Source organism: Amblyomma maculatum, chromosome 5, assembly GCF_055883805.1.
Source record: "Amblyomma maculatum isolate TAMU_Amacu chromosome 5, ASM5588380v1, whole genome shotgun sequence".
Taxonomy (NCBI): Eukaryota; Metazoa; Arthropoda; class Arachnida; order Ixodida; family Ixodidae; genus Amblyomma; species Amblyomma maculatum.
In genome coordinates this window covers 81015769-81043588 of record NC_139348.1, presented here as the reverse complement: position 1 = coordinate 81043588, position 27820 = coordinate 81015769, and the positions used below count along the sequence as shown (strand labels likewise).

General features: G+C 42.8%; 1 protein-coding gene across 1 annotated transcript in view; it reads right to left on the bottom strand.

The window, feature by feature from the left end:
• The window catches only part of LOC146188588 (membrane metallo-endopeptidase-like 1), a 90774-nt gene extending 65393 nt beyond the window's left edge, over positions 1 to 25381 (bottom strand). Inside the window, exons 1-6 of the mRNA XM_084605082.1 lie at positions 25225 to 25381; positions 18217 to 18297; positions 15614 to 15798; positions 13515 to 13664; positions 8510 to 8581; positions 7576 to 7703 (exon numbers count right to left, since the gene is read on the bottom strand). Coding sequence (XP_084461208.1) covers positions 7576 to 7703; positions 8510 to 8581; positions 13515 to 13664; positions 15614 to 15798; positions 18217 to 18297; positions 25225 to 25381 — 773 coding nt within the window. The remainder of the gene's footprint in view (positions 1 to 7575; positions 7704 to 8509; positions 8582 to 13514; positions 13665 to 15613; positions 15799 to 18216; positions 18298 to 25224) is intronic.
• Between the last annotated feature and the right edge of the window lie 2439 nt (positions 25382 to 27820).

The window sequence follows — 27820 nt, the reverse complement described above, 5'->3', positions numbered from 1 at the left end:
TATGTTTGCCGGCGACTGCGTTATTAACCGTCGTTTAATTAGCCGTAATTACTCAAAAGTTCTTCACTTTGAAATTGAATGCGTAATAACCAGTTGTAAATATGGCTAATGCCCTTAAGCACGACAAAAACATCTCTATTATCTTTTACTGACGTCACTCATTGTCATCTTCAAAATACTTTACCGCGAACTCAGAAAACACTTCCTTATCAAAATACAAATATTTAGACATTCATCTAATACACGATCTTACCTGATTACATCACATAACCGAGATTACTAGCAATGAATATCTGTGCTAGGATATTTCAGGCGAACACTGCGCTTAGCACCTCCATCAGTTAAAATAATGGCTTACTTAATATTTGTCTGTCCAAAATTTGAATATGCGAGGGCTGTTGAAGCCCTCATCAAAGTAGCCGTACCAACTTTCTCGAAGCAATAGATAATCGCGCAGCAAAGTTCATCCACTCGGCTTACATTTATGATGTAAGTGTCACTCAACTGAAACGCAATGTTAACCTTACTAACTTAGCAATTCGTCCCAACATCGCAAGGCGGTCTTTTTTACAAGATTTATGATCATCCCATCCTCAAGTTTAGTGTCAGCCCTGACTGTCGCCCATCCAGTCGCACAAGTCACGAGAAGACCGTCTATCCTCCACCCGTACGGACTTCTGCGCATCTGCCTTCAATTTTTGTTTGCCCCGCAAAAGACTGGAATGACTTGCGCAACACTGTCAGACTTCATGCCGACCCATCATCCTTGAAATCATCCATAGAAAGGTTTTGTTCCCAAACCCACTCCCTCATGTAATACCCATTGAATGGGGACTGTGAGGTACTAATAGTAAATAAATAAAAACGCCTGCGCTTCCACGCCACGAAATGACATTTCAAACTCTATAGATATTTTGTGTTATTCTTCTGCGAAAATACGGCTCCCATCGATCAGGATTATGCTTCATGATATCTTGCTAAGCAGCCTAAAGCCACGGTCATTGAGCCAAATCACTAGGTCAGATGCGGACGCAAATAAAATGGCTTAACTGCTCTAATTAGATATAACGCCTCTTCACTTACACCAATCCTCTCGGTTCTAAACAGACGGCGCGTGAAAATTATTCAAAAGCTGATTAGTGATCACATTGCACTTGCTCTCCACTGTCTAATGTAGGGTAATCTTTCTTTCCTCGGCTTTACTCACTGCCCTGTCCGCTCATATTGCTACTGTTAGAGTTCTACATGTTATGTATAGATAAAGGTTTCGGCACTACACCTGAGTTATTAACTTCCTTAAACGACTGTTTCTAACAAATTCACTGCGATACGTCGAGACAGGCTGTTGAGGTATTCGCAAGACAACTCACTGCGATACGTCGAGACAGGCTGTTGAGGTATTCGCAAGACAACTATGGGTGCGAAATTCGAAGATAGTATACTGTTTTCGCCAGTGGTGCAATCATTAGTTTATAGGACATAACTGAAAAAGAACTTCGCTACTGTATTCAGAAATTATTATCACCCTTCGTTCGCATTCGACGGCTGACGGCAAGTCATGACATAGGACGCAAATAAAGTATGCCGAATATTTACCGTTTTCGCGATTTCATAAGTTACATCTAAATAAGAAACCATACTGTATAAATGAAGCAATACAGGAACAGGATAAGGTATGTTTGTTCTTAGACAGATGTCCGTGAGTAATTACTCCATTATTATAAGAAAAAACAATTCTTAATATTTTTTCTACGGTTTCTAGGTAAAACTATCTCTGCCCAAATGCTCAATGTTACTTGTTAACTTAGAACGAAGGGCTAGTTGGTCTTGATAAGTAGAATGCGTATTTTTTCAGCGCACAATTACAGACAGGACGAAAAGAGGAAACAAACAAGGGACGAGCGTTGAAGGGATGAGCGTTCGTGCCTTCTCTGTCTCCTTTTTTTCGTCCCGTCTGTAATTTTGCGCTGGAAAAATCTCCACTCAATTTTATGCGCAAACTGATGTACAATGAGACTTCACTTGAGATGTAACCAACCCGGTATAAAAGCAAGACAGGAGGAAGGACGAGGAAAAGAAATTCCTAAAATGAAAAGGGGCGAGCATTTATTCGGTCCTTAAAACATCTGATGGAGGAAGAAAAAGGTAGTTTAAGGAATAAATAAAAATAAATGAAAAGAAAAATATTCACCCCCAGAATGTGCAATAAGGTTCGCAATTATGTGTGCCAGGAAATGTGAAGTTATTTTCCATAGCCTACACTTTATAGCTACTGTACCCACACGTAGGCGGCAATGACCCTTGAACTGCAATTGCGCAGGGTTCAGAAATGTTGTGGATTGAAGGGTTACTTATGCGGTCAATAGTATTTGACTAGGAAAATATTAGTTCAGTGCCAGCCTCTATTGACTATGGCAAGCTGATGGGCATAATGCACCATCCAGGTTTCGAGGCGTCGGAGGGCTACTCTAGTGAATGTCCTTAACTTGCTCATTCTTCATCCTAAGTTTAGCTCGGAAGCAGAATATGTCGCAGTGTTTCGCCTTCGCCGCACGTGTGACAAATAGCATGTTCAGAATAATAGTTTGAGGGGAAAGTTGGTGCTGAAATCGTACCCAGAAATGCGGCTCAACAAACAGAAACACGTGAATGGAAAAAGCTTAAGAGAACTTCTTGTTGGGCTAGTTGGTGTCTATTCATTATATGTTAAAGGCCCAAAACAACACACACACACACACACACACACAATAAAAGAAGAACGGGACAGAGTGCCACTCACAACTGATTTATTGTGCAGGAAAAAGTACATGTATATCACTGCTACCACATGCGCATGGAACACATTCAGCATCACGTCATATAAGATAAGCTATGTTCAAGAAACGCTTTCTTTGCATTGTATAGATTAATCGAGGTGTCACTGACGCACAAATTCCCTTTCTTTCCGATATAAAATGCTTCAATTAGCCCTCTGGCCATGGTATTGCCAGGCCAGGGAGCTAATCGAAGCATTTTATATCGGAAAGAAAGGTAATGTGTGCGTCAGTGACACGTCGATCAATCTGTACAATGCAGAGAAAGGGTTTCTTGAACATTGCTTATCTTATATGACGTGATGCTGAATGTGTTCCTTGCGCATGTGGTGGCAGTGATATACGTGTACTTTTTCCTGCATAATAAATCAGTTGTGATAGGAAATGTTCGCAATCGGGTAATCTATCGCGGATCGCTGTACAAATGACTATCAATAACGATTAAGTTGCGGGAATTGTTTGACAAATAATGAGGTGCTGCTATGAGTGATTACAGAGATACAAGTGATCTTTCTTTCCCCCTGTTACTTTGCTGTTGCTCCCCTGTGCAAAGCGCCCGGCGCCTGCCAGCTCCGCTACTGAGGGCGTCGTGCAAATCATGAACATATTTTATTATGAGATGGGCTTCCTTTTAAAGCGGCGTGAAAGTCCGTTTATTACAGCGTTAGCCTGTCCCGAAGCGCTGTCGATCGCTGCAGCTTCGAACTCAGCTGAGCCTAGTGCACGCCTAGGGCAGGAGGGAGAAACAGTTCGTCTCCCGGCGCGCCAGCAGAAGGCGCCGTTGCCGAGAGCTCTGCACTTGTGCAGGCGTGATGTTTGGGGAACGAGTATAGCGGGTAGTATTCATATGTACACCAGGTTCAAGTTGCGGGATTCTAGCGTGAAATAAAACGAGTAAATTCGGTTGACCCTTTTCGGAGTCCAATCGGTGTGTCGGTGGCGCGCGCAAAGTAGAGTCAAGCTTTTCTCTTGAAAAATACGTGGACCGCAGAATCAGCTCCAGGTGAAGGAATTGCAACACGCACCAAAGTAGGCAGCGTGAAAGACCATTGAGTGAAGCGAACAGATTCGCAGGACCTTCCCAGCCCACGGCCGGACTAAAGCGGCGGCAGCGGTGACACCGCCCCTCGAGTCCAGCATGGTGAGCTATCTTTTCTCGTTACTACTCATTTGCTTTGCTTACTTCACATTACAGCTGTTTGGTGACGTCAATGTATTTACCTATGTACACGTTTCCGCCACAACGATATCATTGTCGATGGGTTTTGAAAACCAGAGTAATTGCCTGGCTTGTATTTACAATGAAATTACAATACCTTCACGATACCGTCAGGGTTTGGGATTGCTTGTGGAGCATCTCTGTATTTGAGCGCCAGCGGACTTGATTCGCGCTTGTAAAGCAAGCTGCTGCGTCTGTATATATATTTCATATGCCTTCTCCCACATCGTCACCCATCATGACCTTCTTTCTTCTCTCCTTCCCCTTCCCCAGTGCAGAGTAGCAGGCAGGATTTGAATTATTCGGGCCAACCTCTGCCTTTTCCTTTCAATAAATCCATCTATCTATCTATCTGTATAACCAGAGGATCAATCATATTCCTTGTGATGCTTCAAATATTGGTGTCTATGCTCTATTAAAATTGGGCACTGAACTATACATCAAGTTTTCAAAATGTATTGCCAACTTTCGTAGGCTTATCCTGATTGCCCACGTTTACATAAAACAAAATGTACACTTTATCAACATGCGATGATCTCCGCAACTCTCAACATAGATTGTAAAATTTGGTACTTTCTGTCTAACAGCATGGCTACTCTGCCAATTTCGAACTGGCCTAGCAATCATTCATTAGGCTTCCTAGCATACATCACGCCTCAATATTCAAAATAGAGTATTAATCATGGTTGCTACAATTTTCTTGAATGATAAAGAAAAGCAGCGCAGGCTAAACAAGGACGAGAAAGGGCCAACAAGACTCGTGCTGCCTTTATCGTCTTAGCCTAGCCTGCACTGTTCTACCTTGTGATGAACCAACTAGCCCGAGACGTTTGATTCACTTGATGTTTTTCTTAAAGGGCTGTCTTGCACGTTTCTTTCATCGCAATAGGAGCGGAACACTTCCAGCTGCCAGGGTGAACTGGTCTCCATGCTTGGTACGCCACTCATCAGTAACCACAATGTGCACGTCACAAGGAAGGCGTTTGGCAAGGAGACACGATCTCCCCAGCACTGTTTACAGCTTACTAAAATGAAGTATTCTGACTTGGATTGAGAGCAGTTGGGTATAGGTGTAGATAAATGCCTCAGTAATCTGTGATTCGCTGATGATTATTGCCTCGCTAAGTAACTCACGGGATGAGTTGCAAAGAATGATTAGTGACCTAGACAGGAGAAGCAAAACGGTAAGCCTGAAGTATGCATTAGGCTAATATAATGTTCAATAGCCAAGGGAAGGAAAAACAGTTTGAAATAGGTAGGGAAGCACTCGAAGTCGTAGGTGAATATGTCTTTGTAGGGCAGGCAGTAACCGAAGATCCGGCTTATGAAAGAGATATAACAAGGAGAACAAGATTGAGCTAAAGGGCATTTTGCAAATACTAGCAGATAATGACCAGCAGCTTAATGGCATCGCTTAAGACGAAGGTATACAACAGTTGCATCTGACCTGTACTCATATATGGGGCTGAAACTTGGAGGCTAACGAAAAGGCTTGTACTTAAAATAAGGACAACGCAGAGGGCTATTTAATGAAAAACGCTAGGTGTCAGTTTAAGAGATAGAAAGCCTACAGAGTGGGTCAGACAAATAGCTCAAGTTAGTGCAGCGACATTCTAGTGGAAATGAAAAAGAAATGGTCATGGGCAGGGCATGTAGTGTGAAGAGAGTATAACCGATTGTCGCTGAGGGTAACAAATTGAATTCCAAGGGAAGGAAAGTGTGGCAGGGAGCGGCAGAGAGGTAGGTGGGCGGATGAAGGGCAAGGTGCAAGAAGTTTGTAGTTGTCAAGTGGATGCAGCTAGTCCAGGAACTGGCTAATTGGAGTAATATGGAAGAGGCTTTCGCCCTGCAGTGTCTATAGCCAGGCTGATGTTGATGAATCCCGGATGATAGTTCCGGAAGCTCCGAGTAGCCAACGACCTGCACGCCGTATCAATTTATTCATCTTCGATCTATTGCGATTATAAAACAAGACAGTATTTTACAGTCATTCAGATCGTATCGTAGTGACACATAAAAATCATTGCATGAGCTATTGCTTGTAAATTCCGTTTTGCAAAATTCGTCTCGGCGATTCGGGATTCTAAAAATTTGATGTAATGCAGCAGCTTCTCCATGCTTTTTAACATGTGTCGTTGTTTCTAGGCACTCTTAAAAAATCTCTTCAAATTACACTGTTCAAATGGAAGAACATCCCAGCGCGTCTTTTCAAATGGATTTAATGTAATAAAATTCATAAAAGGTCAAATTATTCAATCAATCAATTTTTACGCGAGAGCGTCAGGGCCATGTGTCGCAGAAAAGCTGGTGTCGGCGTTATTGTCATCCTTTGTAAAGCTGAATTAAACAATGTAAACAATGAATTAAAAAAAATCTTATAACGCATCTTCCGTGTGCGTGAAACGATATTGCGTAATTAATGGTGGAATCCTCCAGGCTTTGAATTGAATGCAAACAGTGCGTTCCGCTGAGCGCATACTAGGACGTATCAGAATTTTAAGAAGCGGTGTTCGAGCTTGCCGTTGACGTTCTCCCTTGGCAGGCTATAAAAGCAAATATATAAAAAATAAAGATAAAAATTTACATAACTACTCTAGTGTATGAGAACCGCTGGCGTATCTAACCCTTAGTAGTGGAGCTTAAGTGACCCCTAATTTTTTAAAAGTGTAGCTGAGGGGGATATCAAAAGGCTGTACTTCGCTGATGTGTACCTCCTTCATCTATATTGCAGAATAATGACCGCAGAGTTTAGATTCACGAGTTCCTTTTTTAGTTCCCTCGAATGCAGAGATAAAAGATAGCGATCGCAGCAACGCACATCGCAATCATCAAAGTGTTCTGTACGCACGGATTTACCACTTATAGTGAGCATTATGAAGCCGGCTATTCATTTACCATCTAGACGATCCCTCGCATACCGGAATATATTGCTTATTTTCCCGTACCAAGAATGATTTCATTCACTTTATGCGCAACAGAGCTTCGCGAAATCCGCTTATAATTTCACCCACATGATTGCTCCAAAATAATTGATTTTGAATGCGTATTTTGTCTCCCAAGTTTCAATGAGACACTGGACACAATTGATTGTTACTCCTTTTATGCAACAGACGGGTTCCAAATTGTTTAGTGTCATACTTAAATTTTTTGAATGTGCAATAATTCTATAGTACAATGAGCCAAAATGGTTGAGATCTAATATTTGTAAAATGATAAAACACGAAACAAAATAACAAGCTGAGTGACATGAAAAAGGTATTGATCGTTATACAACAGAATTTCTTCAGACAGAATACTTCCTACCACAGTCTGACAGCGTAAATAAAGGTTCTGGCGAGTACAGCAGTTGCATGCAGTGAACAAAATTTCGACGTGCTAATGCAATTTTTTTAGCTTTACCCCCAACCAGAAATCGACAGATTTCTTGTCACGCTTTCCAATTGTTTCTCCTTCTTTTTCACCTCGAGTTAAGGACTGTCACTGTTTTTTACACAAGTAGCCTGAAGTTCGACAAAAACCTGCGAGATTACAACAAAAACTTACGGTGTCGTCTCATTTATGAGCGTTTGTAGACTAATGAAGTAATCTGTGGGCAACATGAGCGTGCTATTTCTAGTGATGTTAATACCAGCCTTGGAGAGCCTTTCTTGCAGTGCAGACACGAGGGTAATCTGCAAGAAAACATGTGTTAAATCAGATTTTTTTTCTTGGAAACAGGGAATTGATATTCGCCTAGAATTTCACGTTTCCATCGCCGCGAGTTCTTTTGGTAACATATGCTGTCTTTACGATAAACTTCGTAAGCATGAGATGTTTGCTAAGCATATTTTTTAGCACAACGAAAGCTACAAGGTAGGCATCTTGTTTAGCAGAATAGTATGGAGCATACTTGCGCTCAGACGTATTTACATTCCTGACAACTTGCTAAGTTGTAAAGCTAGAATATTGCTTCTGATATAAATAAATATGGCTACGCTTCACAAACTAATTTATAATCACACCATGTTCTTCTTTCAAGAAGAAAAACAATATTGTGTATTCAATTTAAGCTTCTAAGGCCTAAATAATTATACAAGATACATATACGGTTTCGGGGCTGGTATGATGGTGGAGTAATTTGGTTCTTGCGAAGAAAGGGGCACTTGCCGGGAATTTTTGTGATTACCTTAATCGGGCGAAACACATCGTTACCAAAGCACACAGTGTTTTAAGGTTTGTTGTTGTCTTTTCTTATTAAATTTGTTGCTTGGTTCCTGGATCTAGCAAACCTACTTTTATTGCTTTCGTTAACTGAAGATCCAGCGACTGGAGCCTGCCTATTGATTGCTAATAACTGAATCGGATGATACCTGAGCGCATGCTGGCACTAGGATGGCGAGTTTTGAAAAGCTATACAAATACAGTATCATCCAAGCATTAAGGCGATTAAACAACCACACACATTGAAAGCATCAGTTAAAATAGAATAATATCTTACGTTAGGAAACAGTTCTTCTAACCAGTGAATACTTATATTTTCCGGCTCGTAGTACTCCAAGTATCTCATTGCCTGCAAACAAGCGACAGAATAACTACATGCGGCACGAAAAGCCCATCCAAACGCTCCGCAAAAAGCTAATGTTTATCCTAGGTCAAAGCATAAATAGACGACTTGTCTGCTTCGTAGAAAGTACTATCTGTTACCATTTTAATCAAATTTATTTTCAATGTACAAGCATATTTCGAAAAACAAACGGGCACCCACTTGCAAGATGTAGGCCCATGTTTCAAGTCAAACGTTTCCTCCCTATTCTCAAAGAACGTTCTTTGCACAAAGACGCACGCAGAGGTTTTTTTTTTTTTGTTTATTTTTGTACGTTTTGCAGTAAATGTTGTTTAAACACGGAGGAAAAAATTAAGCAGGACAAAGTGTCAGCAACATTTGAAGCATAATGAACGTTACCAACGGATGTGAACCTTATCACTTAATACCAAAAGAGTGGGTACTACGTGCATCCTTATTAACGGGGCGCGCCTTCTTCGGAAGGCGAATGAAATATTTGGGCTGATTTTTCTAATGTGGGCAATACCGAGAGCAGAGCTAATGGATCTGTGGAGGAATTAATATAATGAATTGGTCCAGAAAGACTGTCCTGACAGTATGGTCACTCCGTATTGTGCCCGCTCTTTGCGGCTAACATGATAAATGCCCAGTGAGTCTGATGTGAATATCTTGCATTTCGTCCATGGGTCATGGCGTCATACAGTGGGTAGCGCAATTCAACGCGTATCGTTTATTGCTTCTCTCAGCTAAACCACAGAATAATTGCAGCTCAGAATTCGTAAGAAATGGCATTTGGTTGATAGCATTTTAATGCCAAATTGGTTTGGGGCACTCGTCTGATTCGATAAGAAGTTGGACGTTCCCATTGTATGCGACGGAGGCGAAGCAATACAAGCCACTGCTCCAACTATGACACCATTGGTGCCATCTGGTGCTGTTTGCTACAACTTTGCACACCAAAGGAGCGGTTTGGCGGAAGCCTTTTGCAAAGCAGACAAGATGGCGCCACCGCTGCCATCGCTAGGGCAGCGGCTTTACTTGCTTTGCCCCCGCGGCATACGATTGAAACATTCAACATCTGCAGATAAAGTCAGGCATGTACACCAAGCAAATGTGGTATTACAAAATGCTATAAACCAAATATTATTTTTCTGCCGAATTTTTGCTGTAACGATTGCGTACTTTAGCTCACAGAAGCATGCTAAGGCTTGCATGTAACTGCACAACGCGCTGTACCTGTACAGAGGATTTTTTTATCAACCAAGGTAGCATTGTTTTGTCCTTTTCAACATGTTTTTACCAAATTTGTTAGCTACCATTATTACTCTGCCACAATGCCCACAGACAATTTTGTTTGTTCATATTTCCATATGCACTTTGAGAAATAGTCGGCAGGTCGGCGATTGTTAACGGCGTTGCTCCATCGTTAGGAGTAGAAATGAACGATGGGCGTGTATCCGCGCTGACTGCACTAACACCGGCTACTTGTGCTTCCCTATATCCTCTGCAACTAACTGTAGGAAGTGATGTAGAGATCATTGCAATTTGCACCAGAAGATTAGGAGCAGCTAAGAAAATACACAAAACAAGGCTTGATGCATTAGTGCCATCAGTAGGCAGCAACGTTGAACCCGTAGTCGACACCCCTCCTCCCCTCGACAGTTGACGAGATATTGTTTGAAATGGCAAAACCAATGTGCTCTGTCGGAAAGTACGACTGCCACGTTTGTGACTCACTCCACGCACAAAACGCTCATACGCTCATGACCATTTTAAGATGCCGAATTCCGGTTAAATCAATCTGACAACATCAAAGCTTACAACGAATGAAACGGCCGTTGCAGTTTGTGGAATTTATAGTTTCGCTTCTAAACACTGCACGAAACCTAGTTACAGAGCCATTGTTCAACCATTTACAAACTGGAAGGATTTTTGTAGGCAGCTCTGGAGTTATTTTGGCAGCCCTAAGTAAAACACAAAAGGAGGCTGACAGACTGTTCAGTGTTGGATATTGAACCTCAGTGAAAGCATCAGGAATTTATGCTCAAGATATGCCCCGACTTAGTATGTGTGGTTACGTGACCATGACCAATACAAAAACGGTGCTTCGTCACGCACTTCTTAAATAACCGCTGTTTGCGAATTGCTCTCTTTGTCCACCTACCACAAATAGATAAAGTAGTTATCGAAGTTGCCAAGATGGAACGGGTACTGCAGGAAGATGTCCTCCAGCATGACCGCACGTTTCAACTACGGTGGCTAGATGAGTAAGAGTGCCGACCGGCGATGTTCACGCGGGAGTTTTTTTTCATGACACGAAGCGGCGCCACGGCGAAAGCCAGGCTCTCGGAAGTGTTGTGGCGCACCTTCGCCAGAAACAACTAAAATCGACTCGCTACACTCTCTTCAAGAGCAGGTGAGCTTATTGCGAACGACCATGTTCCGGGAGTTAGAAAGGGACATGGTAGTATTACAACGGCCTAGGAGCCGAGTTTTAGCTTGTTTTCCGTTTATTATTTTACATGTAAGCAACTATACATACTGCTGCGTTACTTCCTCTTGATATTTATTTCCGTGCCATAAGTAGACAAAGTAAAAATATATCAAAACAGGACTCTAAATTGCTTCCGCAGCAGCCTGTCGCCTTTTTCTTTCGTTTAACGTGTACATTTCTTCACAGGTAAGCAAGATCACTCGCCGGACAGAAGGCATGGCATCTTTCGGTAGTCGTAGGTGTGACCATGGGAGGCAAAGTGCTTTGGCTTAAATTGTACAATCCAAGAACACTGTCATTCTATGACACATTTGCTCTCCCGTTCGATGAACTGTCCGCGAAATGGCACTCTCACAAAACGAATTGCGCCTGCAGCCTCTTGTCGACATGCTGAAGAGCAAGCTGCAACGTTTTGAACAGTTCGGGATCTAGCGGCGCAGCAAACAGCCAAACGCCAAAATGTAGATCCTTTTATCGTTGACTCTTAGCGAGCTTTGTAGAATGGCGCGAGATAAGTCGTCTTTTTTATGTCTTCATTCCAAACATTCCTAGGAGAAAACACCAGTGCCTCTTTTGCTACGACGCGCTAGCAGGCTTGCATGCGAACTACTCTTTCTGCGCCGCCGCCGCATAAGTTAAGAACAACCGAATTTATGATTTAATCTGGCAAGTAGACAAACAATATTCGTATATAAATATTGCCGTATAAATTCCATTTTGTTGCAAAAATTCGGCTGTGACGATTGAGAGGTTAAGTGGAGAAAAGAATTCTACGGCGCGCATGTAATTATGCAACGCGCTGTATGAACGACGTAGAGCAGACGGCAGAAAAGGTACATGTGTCGCCTGCCTATTGTTACTCTTATTGTTAATAGGAGACCGCAAATGTATAAATTTTAGATGCTATTTCGTGCGCCTGTGCGTCCAAAAACAACGTTATTCATCAAAATTGAAATTAGCAAACACGCAATGGAATGCGATAAGTAGCACACGATTCACCGACGAGCGCCGGAAGGAGAACAGCAGCGCCAGTTTTGTCGTCATGAGACGGAGCCATACGGAACTACTTTGTACCTTGCCAGTCGGCCCATCGAATCATCTTGCCACCGTTATTCAACTCTAAGCAGTCGACTGCCCTGCTTGCGACGTGAAAGACTTAATGATGATCTCTATGACCCCGTACTGTTTGTTTGGAGAAGTAACATTGCACGAGTGAAGTTATTAAAATGTCGTCGCGTCTCCAACCTCATCCTTGATGAGATACGCCATTTGTGGGCCGAACAGCGCCACCACATGCCTCCCAAAGTTGAGGCAGTGCGCTCTACTGCGCATACCCTTAGCCGATTTCATCAACAGCCCGGTTCTCCTAGGCAGCTCTTTGCAACACCTGGACCCCGCAACCAGTTGCGACAGCCCATACACAAGACAGCATTTGGGACTTGTGAAAATCGGCGCCCGCTTTTCGTCATTGTTGACAGCTTGGTCATCTATACGGCCTACCAAACGTATCTGCAGGACATCACTCCTGAATCACATCACACACGTGTTCGCGAGCGCCCATATAAATTCAGGGATATTTCACTGCCGTTGTTGTTCCCTCGCGCGGCATTCCTCGTAAGGGTCATCAGGGGTAGAGAAACAGGTCTGTCAGCTTTCGGCATACAAACTAATACCAACCTCTTTCAGTTGTGCAGCCGCTGCTCATAATTCTTCTCAACACGCTTTTGCGAAGCTCGTTACTCCAGATACCATCTTAGACGAAAGGGCGGTCTCTACACAGGGCACACATTGCTCTCTGGCATCTATAGACTAGCGATGAAAAACTTCGTTTGGCATAAAGGCTGGCTTCACCCTAGAGATCCACGACGGCATTGTCGAGATCGTCTCTGACAAAATTGCAAGTGACACAACACGAGCATGCCTTTCGTAAGCGATGATATGCAGATCAATTGTTCCGGAACAAATTCCTCGGTAGGTCTTGTCTCTTGAAAGAACCTCGCTAGAGAGCCAGTGGGACAGCCGTTGCCACTTTTGGCAGTACCTTTGAAATTGTAGCTTGAGGAGGAAATTGGACATGTGGAAGTCTAGGATACAATATAGGACATTCTTGTCTGAGGCCGCGCAATGCAGGTTATTACGGCTGGACAAGCGTGGCTTATATGCATATGAAGTGGCCTTGCGCATAATTTAGCGCATTAGTTTGAGTAGATAACCGCAACGCAAATTGAACAATGTGTAAATCAAAAATCGGATCCTCCATATATTAAAAAAGGATCTATTCGAGAAAGGAGCCGCACACGGGTGTCTTCAGCTTGTTCAAGGCAAATCATAACTGTTCCAGAAATTTGTTTTTATATATTTCCACTTCTACCAAACTCTAGAAATGTCACATATCGATTAGTACATGACGAGAATTGTGCAAATAAAACTAATGTTGATACTCACGTACGACAGACTGTCATCAAGTGCTGCAATATCTTGGATCATCGTTGATACATTTTCATTACTAATGTTTGGATTCATTGCCGTAATGGCAATTGTAATGACATCTGTGCGGTTATTACCGCTTTGCGTAATTGCCTTACATTCTTCCCCCTGAAATTTTAAGGGCGTGCATAAGCATTTTGCTGGTAATCACGAAAGCATAAATAATATGGTGAATAGGCGCAGTTTTTAATTTATTCTGATAATCGTAGTCATAATTAGCCTATCTGATTCTTACCTCATTTTTTTTTGTTTGTTTCGTGATAGCTGAGACAAGGACAGAGTCACTTACCCGGCGGCAGAGATTACCACACTTCCTTCATTTAAAATAGTCTATCGGTGCAAGCTACTTTGCTTTCATTGCTGTGTTTACTGTTTTTCTCTTTAACTGCTTGAACATTAAATGAGGTTAAAGCTAAACACCTCTCATTTTAAAATATCTTCAAACGATCAAAACGATTCACTGAAGTTTTTTTAGGCATCAAAAATCGTCATTTTATGATTTTGCCTCCTCTTAAAAAGATTTAAATCATATTTCCAGGATTCATAAGCAAAATAGGCGCTAAGTCAGTATTCTCGTTTTCGGGCTATAAACGCTACCAGTTCAACAAAGCAAAACACAATAGCCCCTTTTAAATATACCCGGCCGAGGGGTTCGAGTTCAGTGTACTCGGCCCTCTCGAGTTTACATGAATCCGCCCCGACATGCGCCCCGGCTATGGACGAGCGGCAATTTTGGCGGCATCTCACGTGGATTCGAAGAACTAGCACTAGGTATCCGATTTTATAGTCGGATACAGGCCAAGAAAAAAGAGGCATACAGCAATGAAAGGACCCCCCTGCAACCAATAGCTGCCGAGCTATACCATGACGTCATGGCCGTCTGCCATTGACTTACTAATAAGCGCATGGAACGTGGTTTCTTCGAATGAGTCCGTACTGGAAAATAGTTCCTAAAGGCTTCTTGACTTGTAGCAGAAACAGATGCGTTTACTCAATTTGATCAATAGTAATTTGCTCATCAAAGTAAAACAGGTAAAAAGATGAGTTCTAATGGGGAATTTCAACACTGGCGAGTTTACGAAACCGCTTCGTTGTTCTACGCATTACTACATCTCTTTTCCGCCATGGAGCCTTACGAGGCGACACCGCTGGCGACACCGATGGTCCAGTACCGAAGGACGGACGCGAAAACCGGAAGCGGCCATAATGGTAAAGGTTCGCGAGACCGTCAGCGCGGAAGAACACGTTTTTTTTTTCTTTTTCGTGTGTGCTGCCCAGGTCACACATTTGGAGCGATGCCACTGGCTGGATGGGGTTATTTGAAGGTGGATTTCCGCTTTTTCTTGACCTGCATCTGACTATATTTTTTCCCCGCGCATGTCTAACGATTTCCGCACAGTTCATCTCTCCCGCTATGGCCCGACTCAACTCGATGGCGTTTGCATGCTTCCTGCAGCGGGTTCGAGTAAGTCAACCCACTCCCTGCGCTGGAGTTGACTCTACTCGACACTCTCAACTTCGCTACTTAACCCGACAGCGTTTAAATAAACCCTGTAACTGGTTTTCAAGCCGACAACTCAACTCGACCAGCTCCTGTGCGGTCCATGTTAACGCCGCCTAGTTTTCAAAATTAGGGTTCATAAAAACATAACTTGAGCTTTAGATATCGCGGTAATGGTAACACATTTGAGAATCAGCTGGGCGGAGGGAAAAATGTAAAACAGGAGGTTAAAATAAAAGGCGGACAGAACATTTATTCAGTTTTTTGTCCTCGAAATTTATAGGCACTCGCATTTCACCAGTGCCCTTAACAGCACAGTTGCACTCAATACAATTCGGTTGCGATTTTATTTCAGAGGTATTGGCAGTTATAAGCACGAATAAGTGGGCTTGTTTGTGGATAACTCTCCCACTACGCCACTAAACCAAGCGAACTACTAAGAAAACGTAGGCGGTAAAGTGCGCTCCTATTTGTATACATGTTCGCAGGATAAGAAGGGGAATTTTTTCCGCCCTTTCGATTAACACATTTGCATTCCACTATTATGTTTACTTACTTGATGTATATTATTTTTGAGACTAAAGTCAAAGTATGGCAAAATTACAGCCTGCAAAATGACTTCTCCCAAATCTTCCGATCTTAGACTGCGGCTATCGTTGGGAGGAAGGGGCCACTTTGGCAGTTGAGCACGGTCAAATATAAAAGTCCAGCCGTCGCCTTTGTTATTCTGACTTGGGAAACCTAGGAAAATAAACGCACAAAAAGTACGGGAAATGATATTATGCCATGAATCGGTTGTAATGAGTTTACATATGTAAATAACTTGATGTCCGAAATATGACTGAATCCGTGCAGTAGAGTTAATACTTTCCTGAACCCCCAAAATTGAAGTTATCACATTTTTCGACAACGTTGGCACCTAACCTAATTTCAGCATGGCCAATCAAAAGGATGACTTCCTAAATTGTGTGAGCCACCCCAAAAATTTGGACTCTTGGATCCTTGAAATTCGGTAAAATTTGTCGGACAAGTTGGTTCATAATTCAATGCAATAAAAAGCTGCGCTAATAAGACACGGACGAAGGAAAGGCAGGACGCACACAAACGCAGACTGACAACGTAATTTCGTAAAGCAAAATAAGGCATATATACGCGATCTCCGCTACTATCTAATCACACAAAAAACAGTAGGCGAACAACTGACGTGCACTAAATCAACACGAAATAGCAAATTCTGCTGCAGAGATGATAAACTTAACTAGGGCCGGCCCACAAAGTAAACCACAACCAAAACGTCTTCCAGTCTAACGGATTATCAGAACAACCATCAAATGGTAATGCACGAATACAACACAGTGATGCAAGACAATGCCCATAATACATCAGAACACCAGCTTCAGGCTGCGACAACGAAAAATGGTATAAAAAAACCAGGTCACAAAAGCAGCTTATACAAGCCTCGTCAGAAAAAATAAATGCAGTGAAAAAAGGCACAAAGTCAGGCTAAAACCAATTGTCTAACACTAATACCAACCACAACAAAAACAACAAAACACACACACACACACACACACACACACACACACACACACACACACACACACACACACACACACACACACACACACACACACACACACACACACACACACACACACACACACACACACACACACACACACAAAAAGCAAAGTCGCGTAGCTATGACATTCGACCAACACGCAACCCACAACGCAGACACATGAAAGAAGGCCCAAACAGAGCCGATACATGACCTTCCAAAAACCTAAATTCTTTATCCGACAAGGAAACAGAGGGCTTGCTGACGCAAAAGCTTGTGGTGTCGATGTAGAAGGTTTCGATTACTGGGTGCTCCCATTTGTCTTTCGACCTGGCCAGAAACTTCGTCCTCTCAAAGTAAGGCACGCATTCCCGTTTGTTTTCTTTCTTCCAGTCAGCACAAGCACCACAAGCTTTTGCGTCAGCAAGCCCTTTACTTCAGTGTCGGATAAAGAATTTAGGTTTTTGGAAGGTCATGTATAGGCTCTGCTTTGGCCTTCTTTCATGTGTCTGCGTTGTGGGTTGCGTGTTGGTCGAATGTCATAGCTACGCGACTTTTCTTTTTTTTTTGTGTGTCTTTTTTTGTGTTGTTTTGTTTTGGTTGGTATTAGTGTTAGACAATTGGTTTTAGCCTGACTTGGTGCCTGTTTTCACTGAATTTATTGTTTCTGACGAGGCTTGTATAAGCTGCTTGTGCGACCTGGTTTGTTAGACCATTTTTCGCTCTCTCAGCCTGAAGATGGTGTTCTGATGTACTATGGGTATTGTCTTGCACCACTGTGTTGTATTCGTGCATTACCATTTGATGGTTGTTCTGATAATCCGTTAGACTGGAAGATGTTTTGGTTGTGGTTTACTTTGTGGGCTGGCCCTAGTTAAGTTTATCATCTCTGCAGCAGAATTTGCTATTTCGTGTTGATTTAGTGCACGTCAGTTGTTCGCCTACTGTTTTTTGTGTGATTAGATACTAGCGGAAATCGCGTATATATGCCTTGGTTTTGTTCACGAAACAAAGTTGTCAGTCTGCGTTTGTGTGCGTCCTGCCTTTCCTTCGTCCGTGTCTTTTTAGCGCAGCTTTTTATTTCATTAAAATTCGGCATGATCAGCATTTGACTGAGATTCATATTCAATAGAATTCTAGTCCGGCCATTTAAGTACTGACCTCCAAACATAGGTGGGTCACCCTCCAAATTTTCGCGTCTTTTTTGGCATTTTCCTCGTTTGACCAGTATTTGTTTTCAATGTAAATTCAGTATGACTAACCCAATTATCATTTCGAAATTTGCGTAGGTCGTAGGCAAATGTTCTCCCCTGAACCAGGAAAAATGTGCCTTCGTCCTCATTCGTCCATTAGGAACTGCAACTGAATACCGGTACTGCGGAATAAAAGCAGACATGATAAAACAACTTGGCAAAGAACTCGCAGCACTTTAATGAAGTGCAGCCTTGTAATATTTTAGGATAAGCTTGTGCTGCTGCCGTCGAAACAGAATTTTTTTATGTAAATCTATTAAGCCTACAGTGTAAATTGTGATATTTCAGCACTTTGTATTTAATGGAACGTTGTCAATAACATGGATGCGAAAAAATGTATCTTACCAAGGCAGGAATTATACAACACTCTGACGTTCTCTATCACACCTTGGTCGGAGTCGTCACATGTCGTGTTCTCAATAACACCTTGGGGAGAAAATAATTGTTCACGTATTTCAGACAGAGTAATCAACTCCAAATCAGTTTCTCAACATTTCAGTGTTTCAGTGCGAAATAGTAAGAATTTCTGCGCAGCCCTTTGTGGGAACCAAGAATTGAATGGGCCTTTATTCTTCTGTAAGGTCTGGTCGTACCCAAAACGAGACTGCTGTCTAGTGCAACAAGTAGAGACAAAAAATTAAAATACTCGGCTTTCGAATTGGATGTATCGAAAGGTAAAAAGATGGCACCGTTAGTCGGGTATCGTTCCTTTTTTCACACTGCGTTCATCACTAGCTTGGTTCACAGCCCAAAGCTACTCACCTACCTATCAGAGATGCTGCAAATGAGGGTTCTGAAAGCTCCGACTGGCTACGTTTCTTAACTGTGCACTGACATTGTTCAGTACACAACAGCGTTCGTTTCCGTTCAATCAAAAAGGTAATGGCCGCGGCTGTGATCGTTCCTGTATCATTTACCTTAAGCGGCCTAGCACAGCAACGATTTAACTACAGTGGCCGAGAAATCCACTCTAATATATTAAGCCTCAAGTGAGTAAAATACAAATATTTTTAATAAGCTCGACACCACCTACGATAAGTCCGCATTAGAAGCGCCATAGTGACTGATCAAAATGTTTTAAGATGGGGACATTCCATATATTTTAATGCGCGCTGTTGTTTCGCAATAGCAATTGTATGCAAAGGACTTCGTGAATTTAGTATTCATTGCGGTTGCTTCTTGCACCTTTGATAAGTAACAGATAACTTTGCTCCTATCTCCGATATTCATTTTAGAAATAGTACTATCAAACAAATAGTACAGATGAGCAATTTTATAATAAACATTTCATAATGAATACCAGAAATTTAAAAGTTTAGCTCTCACTGCTAAGGAAGCGAAAATATTAGGGCCCTGAAATATTGTCAAAAGCACGTAATGCAAAGACGATACGAAAGGTGGTGTTAACTAATCTATGTGTTGCTCAAGACTGATTGACAGATGTGCCAAAATTACAGTATAAGCAGAGATTCCTAGCGGTAATAAATAATATTTTGGTTAGAAACGAATGTTCGAAATTTGATAGAAAACGTCTCCGGGACTCCCAAACCCCTAATAATGAACAGAAAACAGAAACTTGCCCACTAAATCAATAATAAGATGATATACATGTAATCGAGCATTTAACACTATTTGATGACTTAATGAACGAGCACCGAGAGCGAAGGAGACGAGCGCGTGCCAGTCTCCCGAGCTCGCCACATGGCGGCGCCAGTAAGATAACATTGCGGCATTGCCCCTCCCGGTGGAAAAGGCATCGTCCCGGTACCGAGTGGCGAGGTCGAGGATAACCGTAGTCGGCGAGGATGCCGCGTTCACATAAAGCAGGTAAAGGATACAAAAAACAAACACATGTAGCTTGACCTAGCGGGAGTAGAAGGGCTTCATCCTGGTAACATGTACGACTCCCGATTGTGCTTGCCGCCGGGATGAGCGAACAGTTTTTTGCGGGATCACTTCGTGGGTGACGTCGCTGAGTTTGCGTTGTACTTCGTACAGGCCGAAGTAGCGGAGCAGAAGCTTCTCGGAGCGACCTCGCTGGCGAACAGGTGTCCACACCCAAACCTTATCACCAGGGTTGTAAATTACCTCCCTGTGACGAAGGTTATAACGTCGAACATCTTTAACTTGCTGTGTCCGGACTCTCAGTCTAGCCAGTTGGCGAGCGGCCTCAACATGCTGCACGAATTGGTCGGCACCGGCAATCGATGAGTGGGCAACATCTGGCAGTAGCATTGCGTCCAGCATGGTAACAGTCTCGCGACCGTACACCAAGCGAAACGGTGTGAAGCGGGTCGTTTCCTGGACTGCGGTGTTATACTCAAATGTTGCATACGGTAGTATCTGGTCCCAGCTCTTATGGTCTTCGTCGACGTACATAGAAAGCATATCGGCGATAGTCTTATTGAGTCGCTCAGTAAGGCCATTTGGCTGAGGGTGGTAAGCTGTTGTTCTGCGATGACAAGTGCCACTGAGCCGCATCACTTCCTGGGTTAGAGCTGAAGTAAATGCGGTGCCTCTGTCAGCTAAAACTATCGCAGGTGCACCGTGATGAAGGGCTAGATTAAAGATGAAAACGTTCGCAATATCAGTAGACGTGCCACTGGGAAGAGCTTTCGTCTCACAATAGCGGGTTAGATAATCTGTGGCGACTATATTGTACCGGTTGCCCACTGATGACGTAGGCAATGGCCCGAGCAAGTCCATACCGACTTGGTGAAAAGGTACTCGCGGAGGAACAATAGGCTGCAGCAGGCCGGCCGGCTTGGCAGGTGGTATCTTCCGACGTTGGCAATCACGGCACGTCCAAACATAGCGCTGAACCATGGCGGCAAGCTTGGGCTAGTAGTACTTTTGTCGTACTCGTGCCAAGGTGCGAGAAAAACCGAGATGTCCGGCAGAAAGCTGGTCGTGGCATGCCTGCGTGACATTTTTGGTTGAGCTTCTGGGTAGATCCCATCTACGAAGAACCTCTGGCTGCCCCCTACGCCCATCTACACACAGTGGACACGACACCTGTGCATAAGGCGAACATTCGCTTGAGAGGCTTAGCTCTCGAGTGTGGTCGTCTTGTCTCCCCACCGCGAGCCACGATGACTACAGCGGCAATCCAGACCATTTAGCTTCCCGTGATTACCCAGCATCTCCACCAAAAATGCCACAGAAGCCAGTGAAGCTGGTTCAGCCGATTTACTCACACCTAAGTAAAAGTACCGGCAAGATAAGACATGGAACCGACTGGCGGGCGAGCACGAGAGCGAAGAAGACGAGCGCGTGCCAGTCTCCCGAGCTCGCCACATGGCGGCGCGAGTAAGATAACATTGCGGCGATATGGAGGAATTCCAGCATTTCGAACAACTCTCACCATCCGTATTTAATACCTTTCTGACGCGGGCACTAGTAAGATATTTTGCTCCAATGGCGATTGGCTCGCAGCTGCACGACATAGTCTCGAGACCTTTGCGAAAAAGGCGCGTCACGGGAAATGCGGTAGGCAGGCGCCCTTGGGCTGCGGTAAAGGTGCAGCCCTAACATGAGCCAAACGTGAATTTTCTATTTATACCAAGTTCTATTGAATTTTATTTCACATTACAATAAACTTTAAAAATCTGAACTGTTGAGATACCACTTCAACTGTTTTTGTTAGCCGCATCGACATAAAGGCTTTGCTTCCCTTCTTATGCAGTGTTTCTACTTCACTGCCTTTTTTGTTGTGCGCTCCTTTTTCCTTCGACAGTATTTGCTGGCTAATGTACTATTTCATATCGCCACGCTTTAGTTCAACTGTTTATTTATTTAAATGGGATTTTGCCGATCGACAGATGGCGCTAATGATGTTTGCGTAAATCATCATCATCATCATCGTATCTATCTCCTTCGCCCTTGCCGGGTAGCTGCGCCGCTGCTCCTTTTTGGTTTTGCCCTTTTAGATCAATAAACTTCCTTTGCAGTGAAGATCTTGGAAAAGTGCCGTGTGACCGGGGTATAAAAGCGTCCTATTCAGCGACAACGACAACTTAGTGCGGAGGGTGGGGGAGACAAGGAGCAAAAGCGTAGGCCTGCGCGCTGAAAAAAACGAGTTGAGCTTGTGGGTGGAAGGTAGTGCAGCTGGCCGTGCGTGGCTTGTCATTGGTCCCCACTTGCAAATCATTTCCAGCGTCGACGCTGAGATCTGGCACCGCCAGATACTTGCTTCTTTCAGCGTCACCTCGCTTGAAAGGTCAGAATTGCGCCTCCGGCGATGCCGATAGGCGAGTCACTGCCTTGGCGGCAAAGAAACGCTGCAATGTGGTTCGGACTTAAGGCTAGAGTTCTCTAATTGTATAATTAACGTTTGTCCTATGACTGCATTGCTCCTTCATTACCGCTACTTGCGGGTGCGTCCAAATGCAACGCCTTGGACGCCTTATGTCCTGCGTAATGTGACCATCGCGTTAACATTGTCTATTGGCAAGATATTTTGTTGGCCGAGTCGGTACATATTCATTAATAATTTAAACAGTGCGAACAAAAAGACAAAGGACAAGGTAAAAGAAGCCAAAGAAGCCACACTACAAGCGCTGACTCACAACTATGCCGAAGCCTTTACTCCAAGGCCCCCCCCAAAAAAACATGACGAAAACGAAACAATAACGTGAAACAACCCTTGGGTTCACCTGATGCACAAAATAGTCACTCAAAAAAGACATCTCTTTGCTGTAAAGAGCAAGAAAAGTCTTACTGACACACTTATTATCCGTTGAAATAAAATATGATTCAACTATCTCTCCCGTCATCTTTTCTTTGTGGCGATACGGAATCCTAACCTGGTAAAACATAGGAGGGCAATTCTTCTCCTTCTATATTGGTCTCCCATTGCCATGAATGGCAATGAGACCAGAAATGTTTTGTCCTAGCCACTTTCCAAGTTGTTGCGGTGTTCCAGTAGTCTTTGTTAATACATCGTCCTGATTGTCATATATGACAGGCTCCACAAGAGACTGGAAGCCTGTACACAACACCAGTCTTGCGTCCAAAAAAATGGGTCTTTATGTTTCACCCCAAATTCTTGCTTCCTCGATTCTATTTCCTTTTGAATAGCCGGGCAAATCCTCTTCATCTTGAACGGGGCGGTCAATGCGACGTCAACACCATACCTCCAGGCTCCTGCCTACATTTTTCAGGCCATGTGAACTTCTGTGCACATGCGGTACCACCGCAACCCTTCATTTCTCACTCATTCTGGACAGGAAAATCTGTCTGTGCGTTTCTTTAAGGTTCTTCAATACTCGGCAACCGGCCTCAGTAATAACCGACTCCCGATAACTGGCCTTTGCAATTCTTGTCAGTTGTCGTTCAAAATTCTTCCCATGCCGTGGTAGCAAGATTTCTTCAACGCATTTAATAAGCATGTGTTGATAATCCCATTCTTCACTAATTTGGAATGCCCCGAATTGGAGCTTAGCAAGGACTTCACCGATTTGGGGTTGTATTCCCAACAAAGATTATCCTCACCGAACTGAATAAACAAATCTAAATACTTGCTAATCTCCAATTCGGGGCAATCCAAATTATTGAAGAATGGGATGATCAACACATGGTTGTTAAACGCGTTGAAGAAATCTTGCTACCACGGCATGGGCAAGAGTTTTGAAAGACAATTGACAATAGAGGTGAAGAAAAACAGCGCGAAAACGAAGACGAGACCACACTTCTATTATGCACCAACTAGCCCGCCAAAATGATCTCTTGGACAATTGACAAGAACTGCAGAGGCCGGTTAAAAGGAGTGGGTTATTATTGACGCCAGTTGCCTGGTACTGAAGAACCTTAAAAGAACGCACAGACAGAAATCCCTGCCCAGAATGGGTGAGAAGAAGAGGAAGGTTGCGGTGGTACCGTATGGTACAGAATTTCACATGGCTTCAAAAATGTAGGGCACGAGGTATGGTGTATCCGTCGCATTTACTACCCCGCTCAAGATGAAGAGGATTTGCCCGGCAATTCAAAAGGAAAGAGAATCGAAGAAGCAAGAATGTGGGGTGAAACATAGAGATCCATTTGTTGGATGCAAGACTGGTGTTGTGTACAGGCTTCTACTCTCTTGTGGAGCCAGTTATATAGGACAAACAGGACGACGTATTAATAAGAGACTACAGGAACACCGGAGCAACTTGGAAAGCGGCAAGGACAAAACATTTCTGGTCTCACATTGCCATTCGTGTGAAACAATGAAGAAGGAGAAGTGCACTCCTATGTTTGACCAAGTTAGGATATTGTGTCGCCACAAAAAAAAGATGACGAGAGATAGTTTAATCATATTTTATTTTAACGGACAATAAGTGTGTCAGCAAGACATCTCTTGCTCTTTCAAGCAAAAAGATGTCATTTTTGAATGACATTTGTGCAGTATGTGAACCCAGGGGTTGTTTCACGTGATTGTTTCGTTTTTCGTTTTCATCATATTTGTTATTATCTGGGTCTTGAAGTAAAGGCTTAGGTATAGTTGTGAGTTAGCGTTTGTACTGTGGCTTCCTTTTATCTTGTCCTTGATCTTCTTGTTCGCGCTGTTTAAATTAATAATGAATTGTCTCTTAAGCCTTCTACCAGAAAGGTGTGAGGTCACCTATGGCACCTTTGAGCACATGATTTCATCTGGCTCGCAAAATTCAAACATTTACTTCTCCTTCTCGAGCGGCACGTTTCTACAATATGCAAATGAGACAATAATTCCTAATATATGTGACTAAACAATTATAGATTTGCAATGTCGGCGACGGGGAAAATTTTAGTCGAGTGGGGAGGACCTTATATCATCTGGGATGTTTATTAATGTGCCCTTTTAGCTCAGAGCTTACAAATGTTTTTGTAGCTGCCTCAACTGGAAGACGGCTGCCGCAAGCGGAATATATTTCCGTAACCCAATCCTTTTCCTTGAGCGAAGATAGCCTCGTTTCTCCTTCACCCGTCTGTGATTGCATGCAATGAAATAGATAATATTAGGATGTCCCTATTAAGGCAGGTCACCGTGCCATTTCTAGGAAGGTGAGTAATTTTAGAAAACACGCAAAATCCTTTAAAAGACAGCAATGGAGTCTAAAAAGCTATTTTTAGCAGAATAAGGTTTCTTTCTCCTTTTTCTGTTTCCTAATCGGTCCTTCACAAACACGAAAAAGCAGAAGGAAATGAAGTAAATTTTATGCCGCTACTCGAACATCCGTCACTTAAAAACAGAATTGCATTGCCGTCTGTGGCGCACAATCTAAACCGCTGTCAGAAGCAATGGCAGGTGATGAAGTGGACCTGAAGGGTTGATTTGTGAGTTCATTGAATAGACGCTAGCGACATGAATAGCAAAAAAGAAATATTTCTCACGTTTCATTCTTTCCGGTACACTTTCTTGAAGCTTCTGCGGAACTCCGTACTGCCAGTTAGACTTGACTGGTGCTGTTCGGTTCCACCGAGCACAAACAAAAGAGTAAAAATCCTTGCAAGGGTCAAACTCCCAATCGATAGTTTCATTGATAAGCATTGCTGAAAAGCCAAAATTAAATTTCAGGAACTTTCGAAAAAAAAATTACAAAAACTTCCGAAGCTAGTGAATTGTAGGCCTTCGAAGTGGCCGTGCTAAGAATGTTTTTTTCATGCTGCTGATCAGAATGACCAAAATTTCTCTTCTGTTACTTGAACACGAAGCTCTAAGAAAAGATTCAGTTCTCAGTCTACCATATGGGCAAGATACCTCGTGATCTCCGCACTACTACTTTGGTCGTTACCTTTTTTAGAGCAGAAGTTGCTTGGTACTGTCTTGTTAAGTGTATTAAGAGTAAAGAAATTATCCATTTTGTTGCCTCCGACCTGTATTTTGAGAGCCTAATAATAGTAATTGTACACTTTTGAGCAGGCAGGTGTACTAATTTTGGATGCAATTTATAAAATTTATTGGGGGATTTAAAATCACTCTGCGCAAGCTGCATCAATCTTACGCCCTAACGTTTTGATCTCATCCCCTCAAATGTCGTGTCACCTACTCTGCTGCAACTACCTTCTTTAGGAATACCCGCTTTTAGGACGAATGACCATCACTTACTTTCTCTTCGCGTTATGGAGAATACCAGGGTTCTTTCTTGTTACATATTTATATATTTCGAGTACAGCATCATTAAGTCACCTCTCTTTGCCGACCAGCGCAGGTGTCATACGTTTTATTATCACGACATCAGTATTTTCCTTTACAATGTTTGCCTTGTCTGTATTTTGAGATCGCCGTTTTTAGCCCCACGTTTGTACTAAATAGTTGCGTCCCAGCAAGATATAGATGTAATGTTTACTTGTCTTGATGCACGCCGGAAAACTGCCACTTCATGTCCCCGAGCGCCTAATAGACACACTGCACGCAATCGTTATTTCAACGTGGTGGTGTGCTTGTGCTTCGCAGAATATTGAAAACTGTCGACGCCTTTTGAGAAGCGCCCCAATATGTATTTTTCTTATCACGTTTAGACACTTTGTTTAGCCTTTAAGACCTACGTCGTGAATTATACATTTCAATTCTTCCACTGAATTTCTTAGCGAAGAAGCGTCACAAGCAGTTATTCGCAGCCGACATGGGAGAATACTTTCTGTAATCTTATCTTGATTAGAATTAGGGAGCTTATGTCGTAGTGTTGGACATTATTCATGTCTGCTACATTTCACCCTTCTGTGGTATGCACTGACAGAGAAGCCCGATAGGTGCCTCTTCGTGCCTTCGAAATGTGCCTTTGAACCGTACACTACCTATCAGCTTGCACTATGGCAATGATTTCGAATACCAATTGTTCCTCGTATTCTTTGAATTAAGAATCTTTTTATCAAATCGGAATCTTTGAAGCGGTAAAGTAGAATAGAAATTTATATATATATATATATATATATATATATATATATATATATATGTGAAGGAAAGAAGCCAACAGTCAGCGGGGCCAAGAAAAGCGTTGGGAAAGGTACTTCGTGTCTTTTTTTTTAATGTTTACTTGGATAATCACACAAATTAGTAATGTAATCTGTTTAGGGGAAAGATAATTAAACACAAAAAATAGGCACGAAGTACAATCCCCAACGCTTTCCTTGGCCTCGCGGACTGTTGGTATCTTTCCTTCATGTATTATAACGAGCACCCTCATTTCCCCTTAATTGATCTGCTTGTAGCTTACGGGGGTCTCGGTTCTGGCAGTCTTGAAGCCATAGGTAGCGTTATAGGGTTCTAGCACAGCTTTCGCCCTCGCTCTTGATCACGTTCCACGGGACGCTGGCGGTAACAAAGGACGTTCCACGTCCGCCGCTATGGCTGAGGGTGGCGCTGGTGAACACTCTCAAGGTTCGTATACAGACAACATAAATACCCAAGCAAGTAGCAGGGGAGACAGCGGCCGATGTAGCTCAGTTGGAAAAGCACCGGACGCGATATTCGGAGGTCGTGGGTTCGGTTCCCACCATCGGCAGGCTGTTTTTTCTTCTACTTTGTGTTTAATTATCTTTCTCCTAAACAGATTACATTACTAATTTGTGTGATTATCCAAGTAAACATTAAAAAAAGACACAAAGTACCATCCCCAACACTTTCCTTGGCCTCGCCGGCTGTTGGCTTCTTTCCTTCTTTTATAATAACGAGCACCCTCATTTCCCGTTATATATATATATATATATATATATATATATATATATATATATATATATATATATATATATATATATATATATATATGCATATGTGTATATAAAAGTGAAACTAAAGTAATGAAGAAAAAAATTGTAGAGATGACCAAGAATTGGCCAAGATGAGGAAGAGGATTCTGGGCGTTGTCTTCATTGTCACAACTTGACATGTCTATACACGGACCTTCCCCTTGCTGATTCTTGACTACAATTACCTCTAATAAACCTTTATGCTACATTTTGTGGGTTTGCAGGATAGAAACGTTGGTCT